The sequence below is a fragment of the Perognathus longimembris genome, chromosome 8, assembly GCF_023159225.1.
Source record: "Perognathus longimembris pacificus isolate PPM17 chromosome 8, ASM2315922v1, whole genome shotgun sequence".
In the NCBI taxonomy this organism is placed as follows: domain Eukaryota; kingdom Metazoa; phylum Chordata; class Mammalia; order Rodentia; family Heteromyidae; genus Perognathus; species Perognathus longimembris.
The window spans coordinates 40,642,111-40,668,839 of record NC_063168.1 but is presented as its reverse complement, the minus strand read 5'-3'; the positions used below and the strand labels follow the sequence as shown (position 1 = coordinate 40,668,839).

The window sequence follows — 26,729 nt, the reverse complement described above, 5'->3', positions numbered from 1 at the left end:
CATTTTTGTCCACAAACTTATCACAATAATTTTCTATTTCCCAAGGGCAGAAAAAGTGAAAAGAAGACATGTTTGACTAATTACATGGCATCACCATGCTTGGAAAGGGCTGTAAAAGTGGAAGTAAATCATTCCCTAGGGATAGATACTGCTGGCCAACTAATGGGGATAGGGAACTGACCATTATCTAGGGCTTACTAACTGTGGCCAAGGTACAAGAGATAATCTTTAATAATTTGTATTGGTTTTTCTTATAATTCTGAGGAAACCTAACCCAGGTCCTTGCACATACTAAGTATGCATTCTTATTACTGAGCTGCATATTAGCTTATTTTTCACTAGTATATGTTTATAAACTAATACGTTTCATTTTAATGTTTCATATATGCACACAATGTACCTCTTTCAAAAAAATTTAATACATTGACAAGAAGTAGTTGTTAATACTATGGTACATTATTTGATTAAGTAAGATATAAAGCAAGTGTGGTTCAGTGTTCCTTTACTGGCCCCCTCCCCCCGCCCCCCCCCCAAAAAAAACGAATGTCAAAAACTCAGCCAAAAGAAAGCTTTGCTTTCTAAAGATTGAGCAGCTCAAAACCTAGAGAAGAAAGGGAATCCAGATGATCAACATGCAGAAATGAGTGCCATGAAAACTGAGGAGAGAAAGGAGAGCCCTGAAGATCTCAATTCAATTTGAAACTCAGCTAGACAGATTGTTTCTTCCCAGACTTACTAAGATTTCAGCATTATCCTTGCTCCTACTATCTGCAGAAAAGCATTCCCTATGAAACCAATTTAAGTAGTAGGAAGGATGAAAGCTCTTCCTAAGTAGCTTTTAATAAGGTTAAAAAGCATGCCTAGGGTAGAGCTAAAAGCCTTCTTCTGAGCCAGGAATAATGTTAGATATTGGTAATACTAGCACTGAGGAGGCTGAAGCAGGAGGATAAGAGTCAAGGCTACCCTGTGATACACACAGAATCTATCTCAAGAAACAATCTCAAGCCTTGGGGGTTTGGGGGAGAGGCTTCTTCTGGGTAACAAAAGAGTCACAATAGAACATGATTTCTCAGCTTCAGCTCTTGACACTTATTGCTGGGTTACTCTTTGTTGTGGGAAGCTCTCCTGTGCACTGTAGGATGTTTAACTGTATCCCTGGTCTCTACCCCCTAAGTGGCAATAGAATCCCATGAGTTATGACAATCAAAACCTATTCGCAGACATTGTCATATATTCTTAAAGACAAAAAAAAGCCCCCATTTTCCACCCCCTTGAACATCACTTTTATGATTAAAACAAATAATAAACAGCTGTTAGGTTTAACCCATTCTTTTGGCAAATAACAGTCCCAAACCATCTTATTAGAAAACAGAAAGAACAGAAGGATTTCTAGGAAAAATGACACATTCAATTTGAAAATGTGAAATACCAAGTGGAAATGTCCAAATGGTAGTTGTATATATGCAAGTGGAACCAAGAAAGGAGGACTTGGCTTGAGAAAACATCAGAAAAGCATTAGCTACATTAATACCTCTGAGAAAGGCTTTTGCAAATCTTCAGCCAACTTAAAATCCTCTTAAGAGATGATGATTATTACCCTATACAAGTTCTACACCTAGTGCCTAATTAAACAAGAAGCCCTTGATGGATTTAGTCTACTGCAGGGTAATACACTCATGTAGTTTTTACCTTCATCTGGACAAACCTGACATATGTTAAGGTCTTCAGAGTAAACGCTCACATATCTTTACTAATTGATATGCTGCAATATTTTTCCCATTTGGCAATCACACCATCTTTGAGTCTTTGTTCCCAAACACACTGTCCCATATCCTATCTGCTCTGAATAGATTATTTGTTCTCTTTGGCTTCAGATACATAAATGGCAAAAGCAGGTGCAATTCTCGGAATTAAGAATTACATGCAAGTGAGTTTCACAACAATAATTTTAAAAAGGCTCAAAGACTCTAAACTGAATACTATTTTTCTTCATGAGAAACCAGAAACTGTGGACTACCCCACAGTTCAAGCTAAATATCTGGGCTTGAGAAATTTTTCTTAAATGTAATTTTCCAAGGTGTCTGAAGATACATTTCTACAAATGCATAAATTCACTGCTACAACTCTATTCAAAATGCTTCATGAAGGGCTAAAAGAGGAGTAAAAAAGTAATTTTCCTAACTTAAGACATAATCTGGTTGAACAAACATAGTCAAAGTAAAATAAAACTTCAGAGTTAGTTGTAAGTAAACAGGAATGCTGTACATATGTTATGTTTAGTTTGATTTTCTTTTTTTTTTTTTTGGCCAGTCCTGGGCCTTGGACTCAGGGCCTGAGCACTGTCCCTGGCTTCCTTTTGCTCAAGGCTAGCACTCTGCCACTTGAGCCACAGCGCCACTTCTGGCCGTTTTCTGTATATGTGGTGCTGGGGAATCGAACCCAGGGCCTCAAGTATACGAGGCAAGTACTCTTGCCACTAGGCCATATCCCCAGCCCTAGTTTGATTTTCTTATACAATATCTTCTAATGTATATTCCTTAATTTTTTTATTTTATTTATTTTATTTATTTATTTTTTGCTCAAGGTTAGCACTCTGCCACTTGAGCCACAGCGCCACTTCTGGCCTTTTCTATATATTTGGTACTAAGGAATAGAACCCAGGGCTTCATGTATATGAGGCAAGCACTCTTTCCACTAGGCCATATTCCCAGCCCTGTTCCTTAATTTTTTAAACTACCTTAAAAGTGTTTTAACAAGTGAGGGTAAATTTAGGATGAACAATCTTTTAAATATCAATCAGGCTGGACATCAGGCTGGCTCACACCTGTAATCCTAGCTACTCAGGAGGCTGAGTTCTAATCACCACTATTCAAAGGCAGCCCTGGTCAGAAAAGCCTCTGAGACTCTTGCCTCCAATTAACTACCAAAAGAGCCAGAAGTGGCATTGTGGCTCAAGTGGTAGAGCACTAGCCTTGAGCAAAAGAGCTCAGGGAAGGCACCCAGGGCCAGAGGTCAAGCTCCAGCCCCAGTACCAGCACCAAAAAAAAAAAAAAAAAAAAATCTTCCAGTTCAGACTATTTATCCAGCTTACCTTCAGAGTTATATTAACAGACTGGCAAAATCACTAAAAATAGGCATAAGTAGAGGATGATTAAATATTACAGAGAAAATATAAATTCATACATTTCAGAAAGTATGATTAAGTTTGACATCTTCTAACCACAAACTAAATATTTCCTAAGTAGTTTTCTAGGGTCCACTTTTGTTTATATAATATCCATTAATTAAAAGATATCATTAAATTAAAACAATAAACAACTGTTTTCTGTATATCTCTTATATGATCTCTAAGCTAAATTTACCAAGATCAAGTATGATTTTTAGTGAAAAAATAAATACTACCCATCAAATATTTCTCATGTAACAAATCCAAGTTAGGTCCAATTAACTATTTACTCTCCAACAATTCTTTCACTGAAAATTACAGCATCAAGAAACAAAAGAGGGAAAAGTGTTTAAAAGTTGTTCTTTCTTACCAATATGTTTCTGCAGCACCAAAGAAGAGTTTGAGATCCGATCAGATATCATCTTTTCAATAGCTGGAGGAAGTCTCTTCCAATTAGTAAATTCCAAAGTGAAGATAAGGGTTTCTTCGCTGACTGAGTCAATCCTACATTAACAAGCCTGCAGTTAGTGCTAGAAACAAATACCATAACCCTATTTTTACAACAACTTAAAAAAAGGGTTCTGAAAATATTCATGGAACTAATGGCAAGCATAACAGACACAAAAAGTCATCTATAGGTTCCTCCTAGAAATCGAATTGACTGTGTATGTAGTTATACAACAGGTAACAAGAGGACCTCTACCTCTTAAAGAATAGGGCTTTCCCTGCCCATTGGAGAAAGCACCAGTGTCACAAATGGACTTGCCATCTCCTCCTACAAACTGGACTATCCTGCCAAAAGTAGTTTGGTCACCCTTACATTCATATAACTTGATAATCCTGAAAAACAAAGCCCAGACACTCAAGTTACTGCTAAATTAAATATACCAGAGAGATAACAATTCCCTGCCTAACTCCCAGGAATGTTCAGCTGTTCTTTTCTCATTGTAGATTCAGCCCTAGAAAATGTTAGAGGCCTGTAATCCTAGTTACTGGGGATGCTGAGATCTGAGGATCACAGTTTGAAGCCAGCCCAAACAAGAAAGTCCATGAGATTATTATCTCCAATTAACAACAACATCAAAAAGCCCAAAGTAGAGCTGTAGTTCAAGTGGTAGAGCGCAACCCTTGAGCAAAAAAGCTTAGGGACAATGAATGCCTGTCAGGCCCTGAGTTCAAGCCCCAGAACCAGTACACACACACACAAAGAAAGTACAGAAGATTTGACCTTCAAAAACTCAAAAGAAAAGGTTCCCTACAAACAGTTCTTCCTCTGCTGTTTCAAAATAATGTGAAATTCCCTATCAACAAGACGCTTTTCTTAATTTTTTTAACTTGATGGGAAGAATACTAATTTAAGCACGGTCCTTATTTCTATCTAACACTACCTCTACTACTTACAAACATATCTAAATTCTCTAAGTCTTTACTCTTGGTCTCGAAAGTGAGGATAACTAACTTGCCTATTTCAGCAGACTTTTTTTGAAAATAATATGTAATAATATAGTAAATATGCTTTTAAAATGTAAAATGCTACACTAATATTTGGTATTGCTAGAACTGACTGGAAATTTTCAGTATTATATTTTCAGAAAGCCTCATAATATTATTCAAATGAAACTCTGTCAAAGTGTGATAAGAACTCCAAATCCTAACAAAATTAAGCATTCAAGCTCAATTAGATACCCTCTATCATCATGTGTTTGAAAAATTAGGACCTCTGGTGATCAGCATAAAAGCAAGATCTTTTGGGGGAGTAGGAGGGAACATTACTAACCAACAACTAGAGAGGGAGAGGGAGAGAGAGAGAAAATGGGAGAGGAGAGAGACTAAGTAGTATTCTAAAGTTGTCTTCTCAAACACAACTCATTTTTGTTTTTGATTTTTGTTTTCCCCTCTGAGGCTTGAACTCTGGGCCTGGGTGCTGTCCCTGAGCCTCTTGGTGCTCAAGTCTAGTGCTTTACCACTTGAGCCACAAAGCCACCTCCACAACTCATTTTTGGTAATTCAGAATCAAAGTATCCTTGAAATGAATGATTGATCTGAAAGTATGAAGATCATTCCCCATATTCTCAATTCTCTGAAATGTACACACATACAAAAGGAACTTAACATGCAGCCCATAAACCTTAGGAAAACATTTTACTCCTCAGTTCTCAGTGAAATCAAAACTTATCAGAAAATACGAAGAATAAGTGAAATGATAAAATATATTCAAAGGCAAACTGTCCTTGATGTTCTAGGAGTTAGCATATCAAAGGCCACTTGGTTTGGTTTCCTTATTTATTTTCTTTTAATGGCCTCATTTTCCTCCTCCATGTTCTTCAGGTCTCACTCTAACCCAACACAAAATCATTTTTATGCAGCTAGCAGAATACGTGTGAGAGGTAGATCTGTTTGTACAGCTTTAGTTAACAAAATGGTGAGCTTATTTTATCAACACTGATAATGCCACTAAAAATGTATTGTCATTGTACTACATTGACCATTACACTGTACAGAACAGTTGTATAATCATAAACAAGTGACAGTTAATCAACAAAATGCACAGATGACATTTCCTTTCTATTGTTCTCCCATTACATTCCAGGAGGAGGAGGGGACTTAGTCTTGCATTTAAAGTTGAAAAACATTTCAGCTTTGTAGATTATATTGTGACAGGCAATTATTCAACCAGATACATTTTTAAGACTGTTTTAAGACAAGCAATACCTAGGAAGACATTTATAATGTACATGACAAAGATTAAACAACAGACTTGCATGTGTTATAAACAAGAAACAACCCAAATCCACTTTAATATATTGGAATTTTTATGGGAGAATTTTGTCCTAAAATAGCTCTTTGAATTTAAATATGATCAAACAAAATAAAGCATTTATCATACCCAGTAAAAAAACAAACAAACAGACTTTATTTGTTCAATATGAGCTCAGAGAACAAAAATTTGACCATGTTAAGCATTTTCACATCCAAAGTGAAATTTGCCATTTTGTTTTAATGAATATTAAGTGACCCAAGTTACTACCTGGTAGCAAAATATATGCAATTGGGGGCTGGGGATATAGCCTAGTGGCAAGAGTGCCTGCCTCATATACATGAGGCACTGGGTTCGCTTCCCCAGCACCACATATACAGAAAACGGCCAGAAGGGGCGCTGTGGCTCAAGTGGCAGAGTGCTAGCCTTGAGCGGGAAGAAGCCAGGGACAGTGCTCAGACCCTGAGTCCAAGGCCCAGGACTGGCCAAAAAACAAAAAAAAAAATATATGCAATTGGCATTCTCAATCCAAAGTGCTGAAAGTTTTATAATTTACTTAAAAATAACTAGACTGTTTACTAGTTCTTAACTCTTTCCTAACACATCCAGCAAATACAGAACATACCCAGTAGTTTACAACAATAAAAGTTCTCATCATTCACACCTGGCGGGGGGGGGGCTGTATCTGAATCAATGACAGTATATTTTACAATGTCTTCTAAAAAAAAAATAATAAAGCTATAGACCAGGCACTGATTCATGTCTATAACCCTAGCTACTCAGGAGGCTGAGATCTGAGGATCAAAGTTTGAAGCTAGCGTGGGCAGTAAAGTTCACAAAACCCTTATCTCCAATTAACCACCAAAAAGCTGGAAGTGGAGCTATGACTCAAGTGGAACACAAACCTTGAATGAAAAAGCTAAGGGACAGTGTCCAGGTCCTGAGTTCCAACCCAAGTATAGGAATTAAAAAAAAAAAAAAAGTAAAAAGTGAAGTGCCGATGGCTCACACCAGTAATTCTACCTATTCAAGAGGCTGATATCTGAGGATCAGGGTTCAAAGCCGCCTGAGCAGGAAAGTCTGTGAGACCCTGATATTCAATTAACCACCAGAACACCAGAAGTGGAGCTGTGGCTCAAAGTGGTAAAGTGCTACCCAGAAAAGTTCAGGGACAGTGCCTAGGCCCTGAGTTCAAGCTCCACAACCAACAAAATAAAATAAAATAAAGCTAAATATTTCATTCTCCCAGCCAACATTCTACTTAGATGGCTAAAGAAGAAAGAAAAAGATGCAATGTTTAATTCTTTTTCCTGTGACTTTTTTCCCCCTAATTTAGGAGTGGGAGGAATCAGAAACATTAGCATAGACACCCTTACCCCCCACCTCTGTCCCTCAGGTTTGGCAAGGGATTAAGTGATATACAAGGCTACAGCAGCAAAGCAACAGCAGTTGAGAACACAGACACGAGCCACAGTGCACAACAGCCTGGTTCAAATCTAAGCTCTAGTGCTAACTTGCTTTGTAAGCTTGGGCAAGTACATTAAACACTATGCCACAATTTTATCCTCTGTAAAATAATTGTAATGGTAAATGGGTTAATATAGTACATGACCTTATATAAGAACTTAGTCCCTACTAGATGTCAGGCAACATTCTATTTTGATTAAACGAACAAAAAAGGAATGTAAAGGTTAAAAGCACAAGATAAGTCAAATGGTCTCAGTTAAGTTTCCAGACAGGAACACAGGAAGTGTGGCTGAGAAGAAAGTAGATACCACAGTCACCATGTGGAAAAGAGAGCATCAGGGTGGTTCATAGCCACCCACATTAGGGTGGATTTATAGCACAGTCCAGGAGTGAATCCTACACTAGTGAGGGCCTGCAACAGCTAGCTAACAAGACATCAGATCCAATCTTGAAATAACTTTATTAATAACTACATATACATTCGTTAGCAAGTGGTTTGCATCTCAACAGTATGTAAGAATGTGTGTGCATGGGACATGGCTTATTAAGACAAACATAACAAACTTGTAAAAATTATAGATACTTCAACATGTCAGTAAACTTTATCTCTTTTATTCAATTATCTAAAAAGGTGAGTTTTGCAAAAAATAATAGGAAACAGTAAAAAGCAACCAGAAGCTTTTGACATATCACTGTGCATAATAAACACAATTAGAAACTCTACCTGCTATAAACTATAAATGAAAATAAGGGGGGGTCCGAAAAATACAGTTATTCAACTCTGCTTTTACTTCTATATGCTCCAAACCACTGAGAAAGCAGTTTTCCTCAAAAATAATATATCTGAGAGATAGTATCACTTCAGGATACTCCTAAGCATAAAGCCGAGGTTCAGTGAAAATTCCTGAATCTCATGTAATGGGGCACACACAATAAGATACTAGAACAATGTTGACAAAATACCTAGTGTTTTCACTCAAAGAGAAAGCTGGTGGAGGAGGAAGTTCAGATAAATGCAAATTAAACTCATCTTGTCAAGACAGATTAGAGTGAAAAAACTCCTAAGAGATTAGTAAAGCATATCTGGATGGTGCTTGTGATGCTCTAACTTAAGGAACTGATTACCATCTTACAATATCAAAATGCAATGACATTATTGGGAAGTGGTGAAGACAAGACACAGGAGAGAGGGGGCAGTCCTTGAGGGCTCTGTCTCATCTTGGCCTCTTCCTGTATCCCTTTTCTGCTTCCTGTCTGCCTTGATATGAGCTGCTCTACTCTGCTTCTTAACTGCCTTGAGTGAACAGCTCTCTGTAGACTCCATCACAATGATGTTCTGCTCATGAGCATGGGGCAAAGCAAGCATGTACTGAACCCTTTGAATTCATGAGCCAAAATAAACCTTTCCTACTTTTGCCTCGTATACATGAGGCCCTAGGTTCAATTTCCTAGCACCACACAGAAAACGGCCAGAAGTGGTGCTATGGCTCAAGTGGCTGAATGCTAGCCTTGAGCAAAAAGAAGCCAGGGGCAGTGCTCAGGCCCTGAGTCCAAGCCCCAGGACTGGCCAAAAAAAAAAACCCTAAGTGCTTGCCTCCTATAAACCTTTCCTACTTTAGAGCTATGTGTGTCAGGCATTCTGCCACAATGACAATATTTATGTTTAAACCTCAAAAAAGGCTTTTTGGGAGAGGAAAAAAAATGGAAAGATGTCAAATATAAAATATTAGTACTTATCAGAATTTTATTTTAGTGAATGGTAGGTTTGTTTTTGCACCAGTCCTGGGTCTTGAACTCAGGGCCTGGGCATTGTTCCTGAGCTTATTTCCTCAAGTCTAGCCCTCTACCATTTGAACCACAGCTTCACTTCTAGCCTTTTGGTGGATAATTGGAAATAAGAGTCCTGTGGACTATCCTGATGGGCAGGCTGATGCTCAGATCTCAGACTCCTGAGTAGCTAGGATTAAAGGTATGAGCCAAATAAAGACTAGATGTGTTACTAAAATTCTGTAAAATAATATTCCTCTACTTTGATGCAAATTTTTATTCTACTGCCTCATTAACATGATCATCAGGCCAAAAGTCTTCTAACTATTACACTTTTCTGTCTCCAGACACTACGAGTTTATTTTTCTGTATAAATACCAGAGCTTGAACTAAGTGCCTTCCATTCTCAGTCAGCTTTCTTCTCATGGTTGGCTCTCTACCACCTGAGCCATGTCTGCAATCTAGCACTTTGCTGGACTTTTCTGCCTGGTCTTGCTTCAAACTTTGATCCTCCAAGGTCTCAGCTTATTTAGTACCTTGGATTATAGGCATAAGCCACCAAAGTCAGGACCAGAGTAATGATTCTTGCAAAGGTTGGAGGTTAGCAAGAAACAGCCATTTCTTCCTACCCAAGTAAAAGCCTGATTCAACATTTGTATAATCTCTTGTAGAGTGCTACCTCTTTGAGAAACTACCTAAACAAGTTATATCCTCAGATACTTCAGAAACCATTTTTTAAGGAGACAAATTTTAAAAAGATAAGATGCTGTAGGGTAGGAACATTCAATCTAGTTTGGTAAAGATAACAATCTTCAAAGCAGCTATAACCTTTTTTTTCTTGTGTCACAAACATTTTAAGAAAAGAATAAGGGAACATGCCTATAATATATTCCTAGCACATCGAAGGCTGAAGTAGGACTGTAAACTGAAAGACAACTTGGGCTACATAATAAATTTGAGGATTTCCTGGCCTATATAGCAAGAGGAGGAGGAAGAAGGAAGAAGAAGAGAGAGGAGAAAGGGCAGTTCGAGAAGCTCTCTCTCAGAATAACTCACTAGCATCTATCTAAACACACATAAGCAATCAAAACACACATAGGCACACACACCCTTCTCTTAACACAGAGATCTCAACACATAAGGGGGAAAAAAGATAGCATAGACACATAAAATTGTAGGGCCCATAATAGTGGGATTTCTTACCAGGAACTGCAGAGTAGAGTTAGTGGGTCAAATCCAGCAAGCAGGAGGTGTGGCAACCATTCCTTATATTTTGTTTGTGCTTCAATTGCATGGCTTATAAATTCAGATATATGGTTCCAGGATGTCAATGGGCAACCTTTCTTTAAAAAGTATCGAAATACTGAAAACTTTTCATATTTCAGACAAGATGCCAAATGAAGTTCATTTAGCTGGGCTCCATATTTCAAAAGAATATTCACAATTCCAAAGAATTCACAGCTTCATCATAAAAAAATTAAAAACAGAAGTTAGACTTAATTTTTTATTGTAAAGGTGGTGTACAGAAGGGTTACAGTTACATAAGTCAGATAATAAGTACATTATGTTTTGAATAATGCCACCTCTTCCCTCATTTTCTCCCCATTTTTTCCCTCCTAACTCCCTCCTCTACAAGTTGTATAGTTTATTTTTGACACAGTTTCTAGTATCACTGCTGTATTAGTTCACCCTTTGTCCCACCATTTCTATGCTCCCCTTATCCATCACAAAACAGATAAACTTACATATAAGACAACTTACGTGATAACTTATACAGGGTTCTATGCATTTACGCACAAACAGACTAAAGGAAGATACTCTTAGAGAAGAAACCCAAACGTGTAACTCTGAACATCCAATACAATTTTTCAAAATGAATTCTAGGAAATGGAAACATGGTTTGTTTTGTTGTTACTGTTGGTAGCTTTTCTATTTTTAGAAGGGGCAAAAGAAGGACACAGAAATGGAGGGAAGGGTGAACAAATGTAGTCACGGTATTCAATATACACTAAGTATGTAAAAAATCAAGTATGCAACTTGTGGGCAGAGACAGGAGGAAGAAATTGGGGAAAAGCAAAGAGAGGGTGGCACTGTCCAAGAAGAATTGTATTCATTACCTGATTCATGAAAGTATAACTCCTCTGTAAAACTCCCTGTAATAACAATAAAGTTATATGTTGTTGTTGTTGTTGTTGTTGTTGTTTTTAAAAAAAAATTGATTCATTGAGCACTGTTGGTTCACACCTAAAATCCTAGCTACTCAGAAAACTGAGACCTAAGGATAGTGGTTACTGGGTGTTAGCACATCTTAGCATGTTCTCCCCAACTGTTGTTTGACAGCCTCTATCCTAGGTCCTCTGTCCTTTCCCCAAAATCAAGTGACCAAGCCAGGCTTGGCCACAATTGCCCACCCCCAGCTAAACTGCACTATCTCTAGCCCCCAGCTGCATCAGTGGAATGCTGCCTAATCTAACTGTTGCAATAAAAATAAATAAATAAATAAATAAATAACCTGCCCTGGCTAAATGCTACCTTTAGTGTTAGGCCTCTAATCCCATGACTGTATTAAATTGCCCCTCAACAAAGGACAGACACCATTTCTCCCTCTCCTGTGAGAGAATTGGCCTTGTCAGCCCCTGTTGACAATAAATTCCTTTTGCTGTATGTGACTGTTTTGTGTGGTCTTCTGGGATGGTTGTTTTCACTGGGTAGCAAAGTCTGTGAGACTCTTGAGACTCTTATCTCCAATTAACCACCAGAAAACTACAAATGGAGCCATAGCTTAAAATAGTAGAGCATTAGTCTTGAACAAAAGAAGCTCAGGAACAGTGCCCAGGCCCTGAGTTCAAATCCCACGACTGCCAAAAATATAATAAAAATTGATGTGCCTAATTGAAACCTTAATTGAAACAATTACTTAAAAATAAAACCATGTTTAAATAGATATTTTTTAAATCATCACCAACAAAAAAAATCTTCTCAAGTTGTAATTTTTGTACAATTCTGTATCCCTCCTATAAAACACTTGCTAAACCAAGCTAATAAACAATGTGATAAGTCCCTAAAGCCTAATGATTCATTCCAGGATTTCTAAAACATCATTTCTTTAGTAACAGGCTTAACCAATTTCCTTCTTTAAGATTTCTAATAGCAATATGTGTGTACATATATATACACACCCACATATATGTATATATATAGAAAATATCTAATAAACATAATTTCTTTTATTAAATAGACTTAACCAATTTCCCTCTTCAGATTTCTAATGGCAACATGTATATACATATTGTAAGGTCCTCTCCCTGAGGGCTACATGCAGATGTCCCCACCTCATTAAGTCTCCACCCAGTTACCTGGGTAACCTGCAGACCTGGAGGCAGTTACCTCCCCTTTCCCTGAGGTCACCTCCTAATCCACCTGGCCACACCCCATGCCCCTGCCCTAAATAAAGCAGGGCTGGGTGGGGGTCTCTCTCTCTCTCTCTCTCTCCCTTCTCTCCGGCCATGGATCATCTTGGCCACAGGCCAGCAGTTCGGTAATAAACTTTTTTTCCTGCCTGAATACCGCGTGGCGTTCTCCTTTACCGGTTACCTACTTTAAAAACCTAACACATATGTGTGTATTTCATATACAAACATGTATGTATGTATATACATATGTATACATATATAAATATATATACACATATATTCAGATATATAATACAGAAAAGGCCTTTTATTTTTAACAACAAAAAAATCCAACAAAGCTAGGCACTGTGGTTCATGCCTTTAGCCATGAGGAAGGCAGAGACTGGAAGATTATGGTTCAAGATCAAACCAGGAAAAAAAAAATTATGACTTTTTTTTCTTTTTAATGATTTTGTTGTTACTATTAATGTTAAATCAGGTAATGTTAAATCAGGTAATGAGTACAGTTCTTTTTTTTGGACAAGCTTCCCTTCCTTTATTTCCTTCAGTTTCTCCCTCCCATCTCTGCCCACAAGTTACATAGGTCATTTTCCATAGTGCGTACTGAATAGAATGATTGCATTTGTTCACCTTTTCTCCTTCTCCTTTACCCACCCCCAAGAAGGAAAAAACCCAAAGCAAAAACAAATACCATCACCACCACCACCACCACCACCAACAACAACAACAAAAGACATGTTTCCATTTCCTAGAGTTCCTTTCAATAAACAGTATTTTGAATGTTCAGAGAAGTTATACCTTTGTGTTCCTCCCCTAAGGGTAGAAATAATTTACATGCATAATTTAACTTACAGTTCTACATTTTAAAATTAATCTTCATTATCAAGTAATTCTGTAGAATAAAGGCATTTCATTTTACATCTTTTTTTTTTAAGCAGTACTGGAGATAAAAACTCAAGGACTGAGCTTAGGGCTGGCCCTCAACAATGAGTCTCCTACATTCATCTCCTGAACAGTAGAGATTATAGGTGTAAACCACCTCACTCAGCCCATTTTATATTTGTGAATTTGGTTGCTTTTTTTAAAAGTTACTACTTACTACTTGTAAGTCATAGTGAAATTAACTCAGGATAGGTCTAACCCTTAGTTGAGAGAGCTACTTGGCAGGATTATCAAAACAGACATTGTTCCAAACTTAAAGAGCACAGTCTTGGACCAGTCACTTATCTATGTAAGTAAATTACTTTACTTTTCTAGCCACAAAACTGGTACTAAATAAGTATTACAATATCAAATAAATTTTAAGTAAACTACCATTAAGTTAAAACAAAATGTTATTACTATACTTATTTAGATCAATGTATTTATATAACTTAAATATACTTAGGTATGTGCTCAGGCTTCCTTTTAGTAATATAACGCTTAGGAATTATTCAAGAGATAAAATTCAAAAGAAATTGTAACCTATTTGTATAAGTATATCAGACACAATATTATCAATGACAAACTTTACAAATACATGACGTAAATGCTCAAAACAGAGAAACAGATATACACAACATTAAGTAATCAAAATCTGCAATTGTAAAGGTTGTGTAGCCACATTTTCTTTAAATGTTTATGATATAAACATGTTTAAACTTCAACAAAGTTCATTAAACATGTGTTCACTGCAGACAGCTGTGCAATATTTAAGAATATATTAGTCGCCCTTTAAAACTGGCACTAACACCATCCTAAAGAACCACAGTAGACTAGATATTTCACTACCCATACAATCTAAATAAATAAGAAGTATAACATTTTAGGTAAAATATGTATACGAGATCTGAACCATAGTCATGTGAGACAAACTACTTCTGAGGATTCATATTCAAAACTTGAAGTCAAGATTATAAGCAGTTGACTAGATATGTAAGTACATGTCTTCTAACCCATGTCTATGACTACAAAGCTATTTTATTTATGCCTCATCTCTGTTTCCTTTTAATAGATCTAACAGTATATTACTCATTGTTAATAATTTGTATAATAATTCAGAAAGTGTGTAATTTCTAAACTTCTTGTGAAAATGTATGTTGTTGCTCATCTCCTTCTTGTTCTTGACAACAACTCTGTCAGTATGCAGTTTTCCTCTGGCTGCTTTGAAACACCCTGAGAATCTGTTGCCAGCAGTTTTGTACTACAGGAAGCCCTAAAGGATATCCTCTGACCAACAGTTCAAAACAATTATCACCAATTTGTCTCAACCACTTTGACCTCATTTAACTAAGCTCTCATTATTGTGACTACAGTTATTACTTGCTGATTCACTTATAGAAGAGACAAACTACACATGGACTGTTGAACATGTTCCAATAAGCACTGAAGAGCAACTGTGTGAAAAGCTCAAGATAGTGCTTCATTACAAATTTTATGTACAATTCCAGACATGTGTGCTTACATGTGCAATTCAGAGACTGACTGAACTCTCTTCCCTTAAGCATTTGAAACCAACAAAATCCTAGCATAGATGCTCAGCCTAAAGACTCTTGCCAGAAGATACACTTGTGCTATGGAATTCAACTAATTAAGCACCATTGATTATTCCTAAAAGCATGTTGTTACAGTAAATGCTTTTGGTAGATACCCTAGCCACAACCGTTTATAAAAAAAATTAAAAATAAGGCTGGGGATATAGCCTAGTGGCAAGAGTGCCTGCCTCGGATACACGAGGCCCTAGGTTCGATTCCCCAGCACCACATATACAGAAAACGGCCAGAAGCGGCGCTGTGGCTCAAGTGGCAGAGTGCTAGCCTTGAGCGGGAAGAAGCCAGGGACAGTGCTCAGGCCCTGAGTTCAAGGCCCAGGACTGGCCAAAAAAAAAAATACAAAAAAAAAAAAATTAAAAATAAACAGGTGTTTTTACTAAGCCTACAACATACTGCCTACACATATGGCTCAAGCTATGAAAAATGTAAGGCCAAAATATAAAGCATCCATCTATACATTTTAAGGCACTGAGTTCAAACATTAATAAGGACAACAAAAGAAGAAGGGTGACTAAAGCTATTGCTTGCTCACAGCTAATACTCTATTACTTGGGCTATGCTTCTGGTATTTTGCTAGCTAAGTGGAGACAAAATCTCAGATTTCTCTACCAGGGCTGGCTTTGAGCTGTGATCCTCTGGCTCTCAGCTTCCTGAATAGGTAGGATGACAAGCACGGGCCACACACTCCTGACTCAATTAATTGGGACAGCTGAATGTGGAGGGTAAAACCTGTAATCCTAGCTATTGAGAAAGTAGAGATCAGAGGCCTCATGGAAAATAGTGTCCAGATAAGAAAAGCAAAGTAAAAAGTAAAAAAATTCAATGTGACTGATAAGAAATGTACTCACTGCCTTACATATGAAACTGTAACCTCTCTGTACAATACTTTGACATAAATTAATTTATTAAAAAAAAGAATCAAACATTGAGCCATCAAACGAAAAAATCCAATGTGATGACAGATATACTGTATACAAACAGAAATGGGCAACTATGTTTTAATTGCAAATAAGATACCTAGCCAATTTAGATCAATTACCAAAAAGGCCATAAGAAAGTTTCATTGAATGGCTTTCAGGCATTGGCTAAAAATTAAAATGAAGACATTTTGTTTTTTCCAATGTTCCCACTTACGATATTTAGAATAAACACAGTGGTTTCGATAAAACGAAAATAACAATGATTATTTTAGAAAAGTAGACAAAAACGGGTAAATAAGCTATAATTTCCTTCTATAATCAGTTATAAAAGGCTGTATTGTCTTCACCTACAAAAAACAAATTCCATTGAAAAACATTAAACATTTTCTTGTTTGATCAATAAAGCTTTTACAGCATCCCAAAATAGTTTCTACTTCATATATTCAGTGACTAGCATGCTAGTATATTAAGAATGGCCAGACATTAGCTAATATAAACATAGTGTAAGACATAAGTTTTGCTGGAGGTGTAGCTCAAGAGCACCTTCCTACCAAGTGTGAGGTTATGAGTTCAAACCCTAGTACTTCCAAACAAAACAAAACAAAAAGATTGTAGAAATCAACAGGAAAGGGGACCAGCCCCCCACAATTTAGGTAGTTTAGCAAAATCCAGAATCTTACCTAACACTATTTCCACCAAACTTTACTTATCTCTGATCCTGTAAATGACATGAAGCATACTACACAACTCTGACATGCTACCATTAATTTTATAGTGTTGCTGGGTCAACAGGGGCACCGTGTTATACGGTCTAACTCAAACTATTCCTACAAGAGCATGAGAGAAGAACGTAGCTGCTGCTACCAGAAGGAACAAAAACTTCACTTCTGGGAAAAAAAAAGAAAGCCAAAAAAGATCATATTAGGACACACATACACATAAGTGCACATGTGCATACATGTGAACACATAAAGAGTTCTCCCAGACCATTATGTTCTGACCTAATAAAGATTGTTCATATGGCATAAAGAGAACTGAAATAATCAGTCATTACGGTAACCTTACTGAAACTAAACTAATTAGGGCGCCTCTGGCTTAAAAAGCAAAACTCAAGGAGTTTATATAATTAATCATCGAAAGTCCAAATCTTCAAACTAAAACATGATTCAGAAACTGAAACAAATAAACTGAACCAGTTAAATAGCAAACATTAGACAACACAAAGAAGTAAAAAAAGAAAACCTCAGTAAGTTTTGCATTGCAGCTAGATAGCCATAATGATGAATTCCAAAATGTCAATGTATGTCTACAATGTCTCCTGCATCAATAAAAATAGCATCTATGTATATAACTTATTCCATTGTATCACAGGTATTATTCAATATTGCTTTCTTTAAAATAAACTTACTGAAGTCCACAAGATCCTTTCTCACTTCATAGCTGAGCACAGTGGCGTGTGAATTGGGAGTCTTTATTAGAAAGCAACCAACTGCAAGTGGACATATGTCGTCCTCCCCACCCCCCCAAAAAAAACTTGCAGCCTTGAATGATCTTAATACTATTAGGAAACTACTGAGGGTATTAAAGAAAAAGTAGAAAAACTATCTCAACAAACTAAATCAACTCTAATGGAGAGTTGAAGAGGGGCACCATGGTGACCTGAGGAGAGTCAAGAGACACAAAACTCAAGGGTACAATGACAGCTGAGATGGCAGGCCTAAATAGGGTCATAGTGAGGGGGCAGGATCACAGAGAATTCAGAGTCTCAGGAGTTTATGGTAAACATCTGGCAGGTCTGGGAACCTGTTGTCCAACTCCTCACCCCTGCTTCTAGGAATTCAGGCACAACCACCTTCAGGGGGTAGGGGTGGGATTTCACCTGTAAGAGTTTTCAGAAAATCCCTATCATCCACCAAGATGCCAAGAGGGTGCCAGTTAGACCCAGTATTCATATTTCAAACACACTTAAAGAATTACTTAAAATTGCTACACTAAAAATCCAGGCTCAAAGGAGGATGAAAAGTTAAAGTAAACCCCATTTTCAGGCAGCCCCCATTTTGTTGTCTGTTTAAACTATGAGTAACCCAGGCCACCAATTATCCCGGCTAGCAGAACAAGCTTATTAGGGCCCAGCCAGTCAGGAAACTCCCTGCTTAACTCTAACCGCCTGGGAATGCTTAACTCTAACCGCCCCAGAATGCCTTGAGCCCTGAGCCAATCAGATTTGTACCCCTATCCTAATCTTGCTTGAACACCTGATTGCTGTAACTTTGCTTTTTTGCCTTTATAAGCCCTGTGAAATCTCAGCTCGGGGCCTTCCTCCTAACCTCCGCTGTGTCGGTGGGTAGGACAAGGCCCGATCTGCAGCTCGCCTGAATAAAGCCTTGCTTTTGCATTTCGGACCGTCTGGCTCTCGGTGGTCTTCTTGGTGGTCTTCTCAGGACTTGGGTATAACAGAGGACAGATTACCTGACATTATCACTTCCTTGTTGCTGAATGATTGAAAAGGATTCCTCATAGTGGGTGTTTGAGTTAGTAATGTAGCACTAACAGAGATATTAAGTTACCATGAAAAAAGATACCTAGTAAAACATTGCCATACAACAAAAAAGAATTCAAACATAGCAAATATACATACTCCTTCTGGAAAGCCATGCACATGGGAGAACCAAATCCAAAGACCAGGCACATCTGGGCATCTGGGCTGTAGCCATTCTGAAGTAGTATTTCTAAGCACCGTTCATGTCCTCCAAACACTGCTGAGTAAACAGGGCTCACTTTGTCTGGCCCAGTATCACAGATCCGGTTAGTGAGTGGTATTAACAAGTCCAAGATTCTATAAATACACAAATGCAGGAGCATTTAATGTTTTCCTGCTATATGCATGAGTTCAAACAACATTTCTACTGCACATTCATGGTTCTTTATTTTTTTTGCTAATTTTGCCTATTTAGCTTAATATCACTCACCACTTATGCTCCGATATTCAATTTTTTATATTTGATATTTCAAAGTGTAGTAAATTACTTAAATATTTATTATTCTAACTATAAACTGGTATCAAGCCAATGAAGTATTTTCCTTCTTCAAATACCATTTAGTGGGGTTTGGGAGAAAAAGATGTTTGGGGTGAGGGTGTATTCCTGTCCTGAGGCTTGAACTCAGAGCCTGAGCACAGACTCTGAGCTTTTCTGCTTAAGGCTAGCACTCTACTATTTGAGCTACGGCTCCACTTTTCTTTTTTTTCTTTTTTAGTAGTTTATTGGTGACAGGAGTCTCATGGACTTTCCTGCTCAGGATGGCTTCGAACCGTGATCCTTAGTTCTCAGCCTACTGAGGAGTTAAGGATTACAGGCATGAGCTACAAGCACCCAGTTTCCAATTAGTTTTGTTTGTCTAATTAGTAAGAATTTTTTAAGATGGTAAATAATACAAAATGGAAAATAACATTTACATCAGAAAAATACAATTTTGCTAAAATATTTATTCTTTGAAAAGACTATAAGGTCATTAAAATTTGAAGCAGATTTATAAAGAAGCTAGTTGATAGAAAATTCTAAAGAAATATAACATGTTTAGATTATATAAACTTATTCCAGCAGTTAACTAGAAACAAAAAGGGCAATTCACTCTTTTTTATAAAATAAGCATGGCATAGTGGTGCATGCCTATAGTTCCAGCTACTCAGGAGGTGGACACATATGAATCAGGAATTTGAGGCCCACCCTGGCAAAGTTAGCAATATCCTATCTCGAAAACAAAAGGGCTGGGAGTATAATTCAAATGCTACAGTGCTTGTCTAAAGAAACACAAGGCCCTAAATTCAACTCTGAATATTTCAGTTTTTAAATTTTTTAATTTGGAAATAAAATGAGTAAGCAAGCTAGGAAATTCCTTTTTACCTTACTGTATCTCTATGACATTCTACTTCTCTTATATGAGCCTAAGAGAGTAGTAAAGGAAAACTCAGGTGTACAGAAAGATTAACCTTTACTGTAGGCTACAGAAGAAATTATAAATGGCAAATAGAATTCTCAACACAAGTGAGGGCAAATTCTTCAGTTTTGTTACTAATTTAAATTTCAAGCATAATTTCATCTAAGATGTAAATACCAAATTTTAATACCTAACTTTTTTTAACATTAAGAATCTGTTTAGGCCGGGTGCCGGTGGCTCATGCCTATAATCCTAGCTCCTCAGGAGGCTGAGATCTGAGGACTGTGGTTCAAAGCCAGCCCGAGAAGGAAAGTCCATGAAACTAATCTCCAATTAATCACAAGAAAGTAGGAAATGGTGGTGGGGCTGGGAATATGGCCTAGAGGTAAAGTACTCTCCTCGTATACATGAAGTACTAAGTTCGATTCCTTGGCACCACATATATAGAAAAAGCCAAAAGTGCCGCTGTATCTCAAGTGGTAGAGTGCTAGCCTTGAGCAAAAAGAAACCAGGGACAGTGCTCAGGCCCTGAGTTCAAGCCCCAGGACTGGCAAAAAACAAAACAAAACAAGAAATAGGAAGTGGTGAGAAAACAGGAAGTGGCACTGTGGCTCAAGTGGTGGAGCTCTAGCCTTGAGCTGAAATGCTCAGGGACAGCACCAGGCCCAGAGTTCAAGCCCCACGATCAACAAGAAAAAAAAAAAAAATACTTTTAAGGACACAGTGAAATATCACACCACCTTGTGGCATAATAACCTAATTGCAAACTGCTGACTACCATGTAACACATGAAATAATGGGCACTTAGCATTATTTCTTAAAAACTACCGAGAGCTATAAGATATATTGTAGAACTATGGCCCTAAAGACTGAAAATATATTACTGTTTTAAAAAACTGTTCAGTGTCATTGTATGTTCAGAGTCATTTTCTTAAACGTATAGATGCTACCAGCTTATAAGATTCCTTTAAACCAAATGCATTATCAATCTAAAAGATATCAATAATTTCCCAAGAATTTTCACAAATCAAGAAGAGCAACAAAAGCTAGAAAAATAGAAGCTTTGACTTGAAACTAAAGGCCAGCCAAAAGATTTAAGATGGGGGGGCATACTTAGCACACAGCAAAAAAAAAAAAAAAGACTCACTGGGTGTTGGTGGCTCACGCCTATAATCCTAGCTACTCATGATGCTGAGATCTGAGAACTATGGTTCAAAGCCAGACCAAGCAATTAAGTCCATGAGACTCTTATCCCCAATTAATCACCAGTGAAAGTGGAGCTGTAGCTCAAAAGTGGTAGAATGCTAGCCTTGAACAGAAAAAGCTCAGGGACAGAAAACAACACCCAGACTCTGAGGTTCAAGCCCCATGACTAACAAAAAAGGACAAAGAAGACTCCATTCCAAACAGGAATAAGAAACTTTGTGCAGTCAAAGAGATATGTGAGGGGCTGGGAATATGGCCTAGCAGTAGAGTACTCCTTAGCACCACATATATAGAAAACGGCCAGAAGTGGCACTGTGGCTCAAGTGGCAGAGTGCTAGCCTTGAGCAAAAAAAGAAGCCAGGGACAATGCTCAGGCCCTGAGTCCAGGCCCCAGGACTGGCAAGAGGGGGCGGGGGGGGGGGGGAGGCTGCTTAGGATAAAACTAGGGAGGAGAGAAAGAAGGTAGCACTAACTGAAAAAATCAGAGGACAGACAATACCCCAAGAAAGACCCTGAAGCTACTCTATCTACTAGCCCCTCTGTCTCAGAAAGGAAGATGTAAGACTAACAGGAGATGAGGATAACATGGAGAACAGAAAAGGAGTAGATAGATTTCAATACCTATCAGATAGTTACAGAAGGAACTGCCAAAAATGTTGCCTGGAGATTAAAGGTCTGGCCTAGATTTATTCCTTATTAGCTTTTAACTATGAGATCATTTTTATTTCTGCCTTCAATACTTACTTTGAATGGCCCATTTGAGCAGCTGCATGAATAGGTAATTGCCAATTGTCTTCATTACAGTAAAGATCTGGATCTGCCCCACTGGACAGCAAAAGCTCCACACATTCTGTATGACCCTCTTGGGCAGCAATGAACAGTGGAGTAGCTTTGTCCAAGGCTTGACAATTGACATTTGCACCTAATACAAAATAAGAGACTTAACAGATAATGATCATCTGTTTAAAAGAAATAACAAATCTTAAAGCAACTGCCAAAATAATGTTTCATTATACAAATTTTTCCCATCAATGAATGTTACTATTTTCTTTTTTTTTTTGTTACTGAATATTTTCTAAGTTGTTAATTACTATTAGAAAGAAAACAACGGATCCAATTTTGGAACTCATTTTTAAACTAAAAACTCTTATTCAATCTTCAACAAGCAACCTGTGGATCCAAAGTATATACACATTTAAAGAGAAGAAATGGGCCATATAGGGTGGCACATACCTGTAAACCTAGCAGATGGAAGGCTAAGAAAGGAAGAACACAGAGACTACTCTATGGTATACATTAAGTTCATTTAATCTGTCTGGCCTGCATAGTCAGAGCCTGCCCTCACCAAAAAAAAAGTTTAGTGCAAACTATCCAATACATATAACACTTTAACATTTCTGATAATTACTTTTAAAAGGCTATGTTACAAACTTTATAGATGTCACTAACTGATTCAGGTTAAGATTAATGAGAAAAAAAAACTACTAGTAGAGATAACATACAAGAGATCTCTGATTTAGCATTCTCTTTATTATATCTCTTCTTCATCACTGTTCCATAATAAATAAAGTCCACAGAAAAGGAAAAACAATATTTTAAATGGGATTTTGGGTTGATTTTGAAGTCATGAATGAAATCAAGTTATTTGAATACAAATATACAAAGATGTGAAAGGTTGGCTAACTGGGTAGTGACAGCTCATACTTGTAATCTGAGCAACTGAGGAAGGAGAGATCAAGATTCCTGGTCAGAGGCCAGCTCTGGCAAAAAAAGTCTATGAGACTAATATCGCCAATTAGCCATCAAAAAGCTGGAAGTGGCCAGGTGCTAGTGGTTCACACTTAGCTACTCAGGAGGCTGAGATCTGAGGATTGTCATTCAAAAGCCATCCCAGGCAGGAAAGTCTGTGATCTTTTTTTAATTTTTATTTTTTATTGTTATTTCGGTTACAGTTACATAAGTCAGGTAATATGTACATATCTTATTGGACAATGTCATTCCTCTATCTATCTATCTATCTATCTATCTATCTTATCTCCAATTAACCACCTAAAAATAGGAAGTGGAATTGTGGCTTAAAGTGGTAGAGCACAAAAGCTCAGAGACAGACAGTACGCAAGTCCTGAGTTTTGTTTTGTTGGGTTTTTTTTTGGGGGGGTGAGGTCATGGATCTTAAACTCAGGGCTTGCGTACTGTCCGTGCCTGAGCTTAACACCCATGACCACCCCCCCAAAAAACCCCGCCAAAATTGGGGATATGATGCAAGTAGACAGGACCACAGTTGAGGGCCCGCACACACACACACATGCACACACACATACGTTGAATAATAAAAGTCACATGTCTTCATTGTTCACAATAACCACAATATGGAAAAAACCCAGATGCTCTCTACAAATAGATGAATGGATCCAAAAAAGGTGGTACCTATATACAACTGAATTTTACAGTCATTAGAAAGGATAAAATAATGGCACGGAAATGGATGTAACTAGAACAAATCATGTTCAGCAAGATAAGCCAAGAACAGAGAGGTAAACAGTGCATGGTCTCCCTGATATGCAGGTGTTAGATTTAAAATGCAATGAGATATACCAAAGTAAACAGGACTCAAGATACCAATATACAGTGAGACCAAAAGAGGACAGTCTTAGGAGAAAAGCAACAACTAGTAGGACCCAAGCACCTCTTCATATGTACATAAAACAATATACAGACTGAAAAGAACTCCAATGATAAGAAAACAAAGGGCCTCTTCTGAAATTGTCTTATTATTTTTAGATGACTGTATATTCTTTACCTCATATATGTTTTATAAACGTGCACATCTGAGGGAAGCTAGGAGGAGGGCACAGATGAGTGGAAAGAGGGTGAAAAAATACAGCAGAGGGGTCCATTTGCTGCACTGGATGCTGATGAAAGTGAACTAATCAACTCAAGGGTGGTGATGGGAGAAAGGGAAGAGAGAGAGCGATGATACTAAACAAAAGGAAAGAAATGTACATATTACCCATAAGCTTTGTAGATTAGAATGATGATTTTTATCATTGTGAAAATTAAAATGAACACCTTGAAATATATGTAATTAGTTAATATCAATATAAAACATTATGTTTTTTTTTGAAAACTTTCATGTGACAAACTCTCAGCCAACATTATACTAAATAGTGAGAAACTAAAACTACTTCTAAAATCAGGAACAAGACAAAGATGCCCACTCTCTCAACTCCTGGAATTTTGTAGCCAGAGTAAAAACGTTAGAGAAAGGAATCAAAAGGGATTCAAATAAGAGGAAATTAAAGTATTCATATTTGCAGATGAGCCCCAGGACTGGCAAGCACACCACACATACATACATACACACACACACACACACACACACACACACACACACACACACACACACGATACTGGCACAAAAACAAACCTGAAAACCAATGAAACAAACTAGAAGACCCAGAAATAAACCTATAAATACCTACAGCAATCTGATTTTTTATGGAGCCAAAAATATGTTGGGAAAAAAGATAAAACTCTTCAATTTTTCAACATGGTGTTGGGAAAACTGAACATCCATGTGCAGAAGACTGACGTGGGATCCCTGTCTGTCACCTTGTACTAATATCAATTCAAAGTGGATTAAAATCCTCAATGTAAGACCAAAAGCCTTGAAACTACTCACTACAGGAGCAGTAGAACTATTACAGAAAGAAGAGAAAACATTACAACTTATTCATATTGGCAGGAATTTCCTGAAGAGAATTCCAGAAGCTCAGCAAATAGGAGAATGACAAATAAGACTGCATCAACCTAAAAAGCTTCTGCACAGTGAAGGACAGTTACTAAGCTAAAAAGACAACCTACAGAGTGCGAGAAGATATTTGCTAGCTATACAACTGATAAGGGCTTCATAACCAAAATATACAAGGACCTCAAAAAACTAAACCCTCAAAGACTGAATAACCCAATTAATAAATAGGTAGAAAAAGAAAAAGCTAGAGGCTTCTCAGAAAAAGTAAAAATGATCAGTAAAAACATGAAGGAGTGGAGCTGTGGCTCAAAGTGGTAAAATGCTAGCCTTGAGCAAAAGAGCTCAGAGACAGAACCCAGGCCCTGAGTTCAAGCCCCACTCCAACCAAAATACAAACAAACAAACAAAAAAGCTTGACAAGAAATGTACTCACTACCTTACATATGTAACTGTAACCCCTCTGTACATCACCTTGACAATAATTTTTTTTAAAACATGAAGGAAATGTCAATCAAATGTTGACATTGTATCTCATGCCAGTCAGAACAGCCATCATCAAGACTACAAAAAACAAACTAGGGGGCTAGGAATATGGCCTAGTGGTAAAGTGCTCGCCACATATACATGAAGCCCTGGGTTCAATTCCTCAGCACCACATATATAGAAAAAGCCAGAAGTGGGGCTGTAGCTCAAGAGGTAGAGTGTTAGCCTTGAGCAAAAAGAAGCCAAGGACAATGCTCAGGCCCTGAGTCCACGTCCCAGAACTGGCAACAAAAACAAAACAAAACAAAACAAACAAACAAAAACAAAAAACTGGAAAAGAGCAAAGGAAAGAGTGACACTGTCCAAAAAAGAAATGTACTCACTACCTAACTTACATAACTATAACTCCTCTGTATATCACCAATACAGTAACAATTTAAAAAATTTTAGGGCTGGGGATATGGCCTAGTGGCAAGAGTGCCTGCCTCGGATACACGAGGCCCTGGGTTCGATTCCCCAGCACCACATATACAGAAAACGGCCAGAAGCGGCGCTGTGGCTCAAGTGGCAGAGTGCTAGCCTTGAGCGGGAAGAAGCCAGGGACAGTGCTCAGGCCCTGAGTCCAAGGCCCAGGACTGGCCAAAAAAAAAAAAAAAAAAAAAAAAATTAAAAAATGCAAATAACAACAAATGCTGATGAGGATGTGGGAGCATCCTATTACACAGTAAATTAGTGCAACCATCATGAAAGGCAGTATAGAGGTTCTTCAAAAAACTAAACACAGAACTAACCTATGATCCAACAATACCACTCTTGGACACTTTTGTCCAAAAATTTGTAAGACGATACAATAAAAACACATGTACATTTGTATTCTTTGATGAACTATTCATGATAGCCAAGTTATGAAAACAACCCTGATGCCCTGTAACTGATGCATGGATCAAGAAAATGTGACTGATATATGAATGGGGTCCCCCCAAGGGAGGGGACCACAATGTAATAGGGTCCGAGGGTGGGGGGGATCCCTCATCCCTCCAAAAGTCCACCACTCAGAGACAGTCTCAAATAAAAAGATGGATTTATTGGGGAAGTAAAAAGTATACTGACCGGTCAGGGTCACGGCCCAGACTCAGAGCTGGGACTGCGCATCCTGAGCCACACTTGGGGTCGGATTATAAAGGCAAATACCACATGGTCAAGCTTGCCACGCAGGTTACAACACTTACAGAGCATGCCAGGTCACACACAGGTGGCCAATGGAGTTACAATCTGCCTCACAGCAACTGTTTGAAGTAACCTATCATTTTAGTTATACTTGGCACATGGAT

The 26,729-nt window shown here is 37.8% G+C and overlaps 1 protein-coding gene across 4 annotated transcripts in view; it reads right to left on the bottom strand.

Moving 5' to 3' along the window:
• The window catches only part of Asb3 (ankyrin repeat and SOCS box containing 3), a 98,219-nt gene that overhangs the window by 19,619 nt on the left and 51,871 nt on the right, over positions 1-26,729 (bottom strand). For all 4 annotated transcript variants that reach the window (XM_048352943.1, XM_048352940.1, XM_048352941.1 and 1 more), the window contains 4 exons: positions 21,909-22,086; positions 18,661-18,858; positions 10,362-10,619; positions 3,537-3,670 (listed from right to left, as the gene is read on the bottom strand). In XM_048352943.1, coding sequence (XP_048208900.1) covers positions 3,537-3,670; positions 10,362-10,619; positions 18,661-18,858; positions 21,909-22,086 — 768 coding nt within the window. The remainder of the gene's footprint in view (positions 1-3,536; positions 3,671-10,361; positions 10,620-18,660; positions 18,859-21,908; positions 22,087-26,729) is intronic.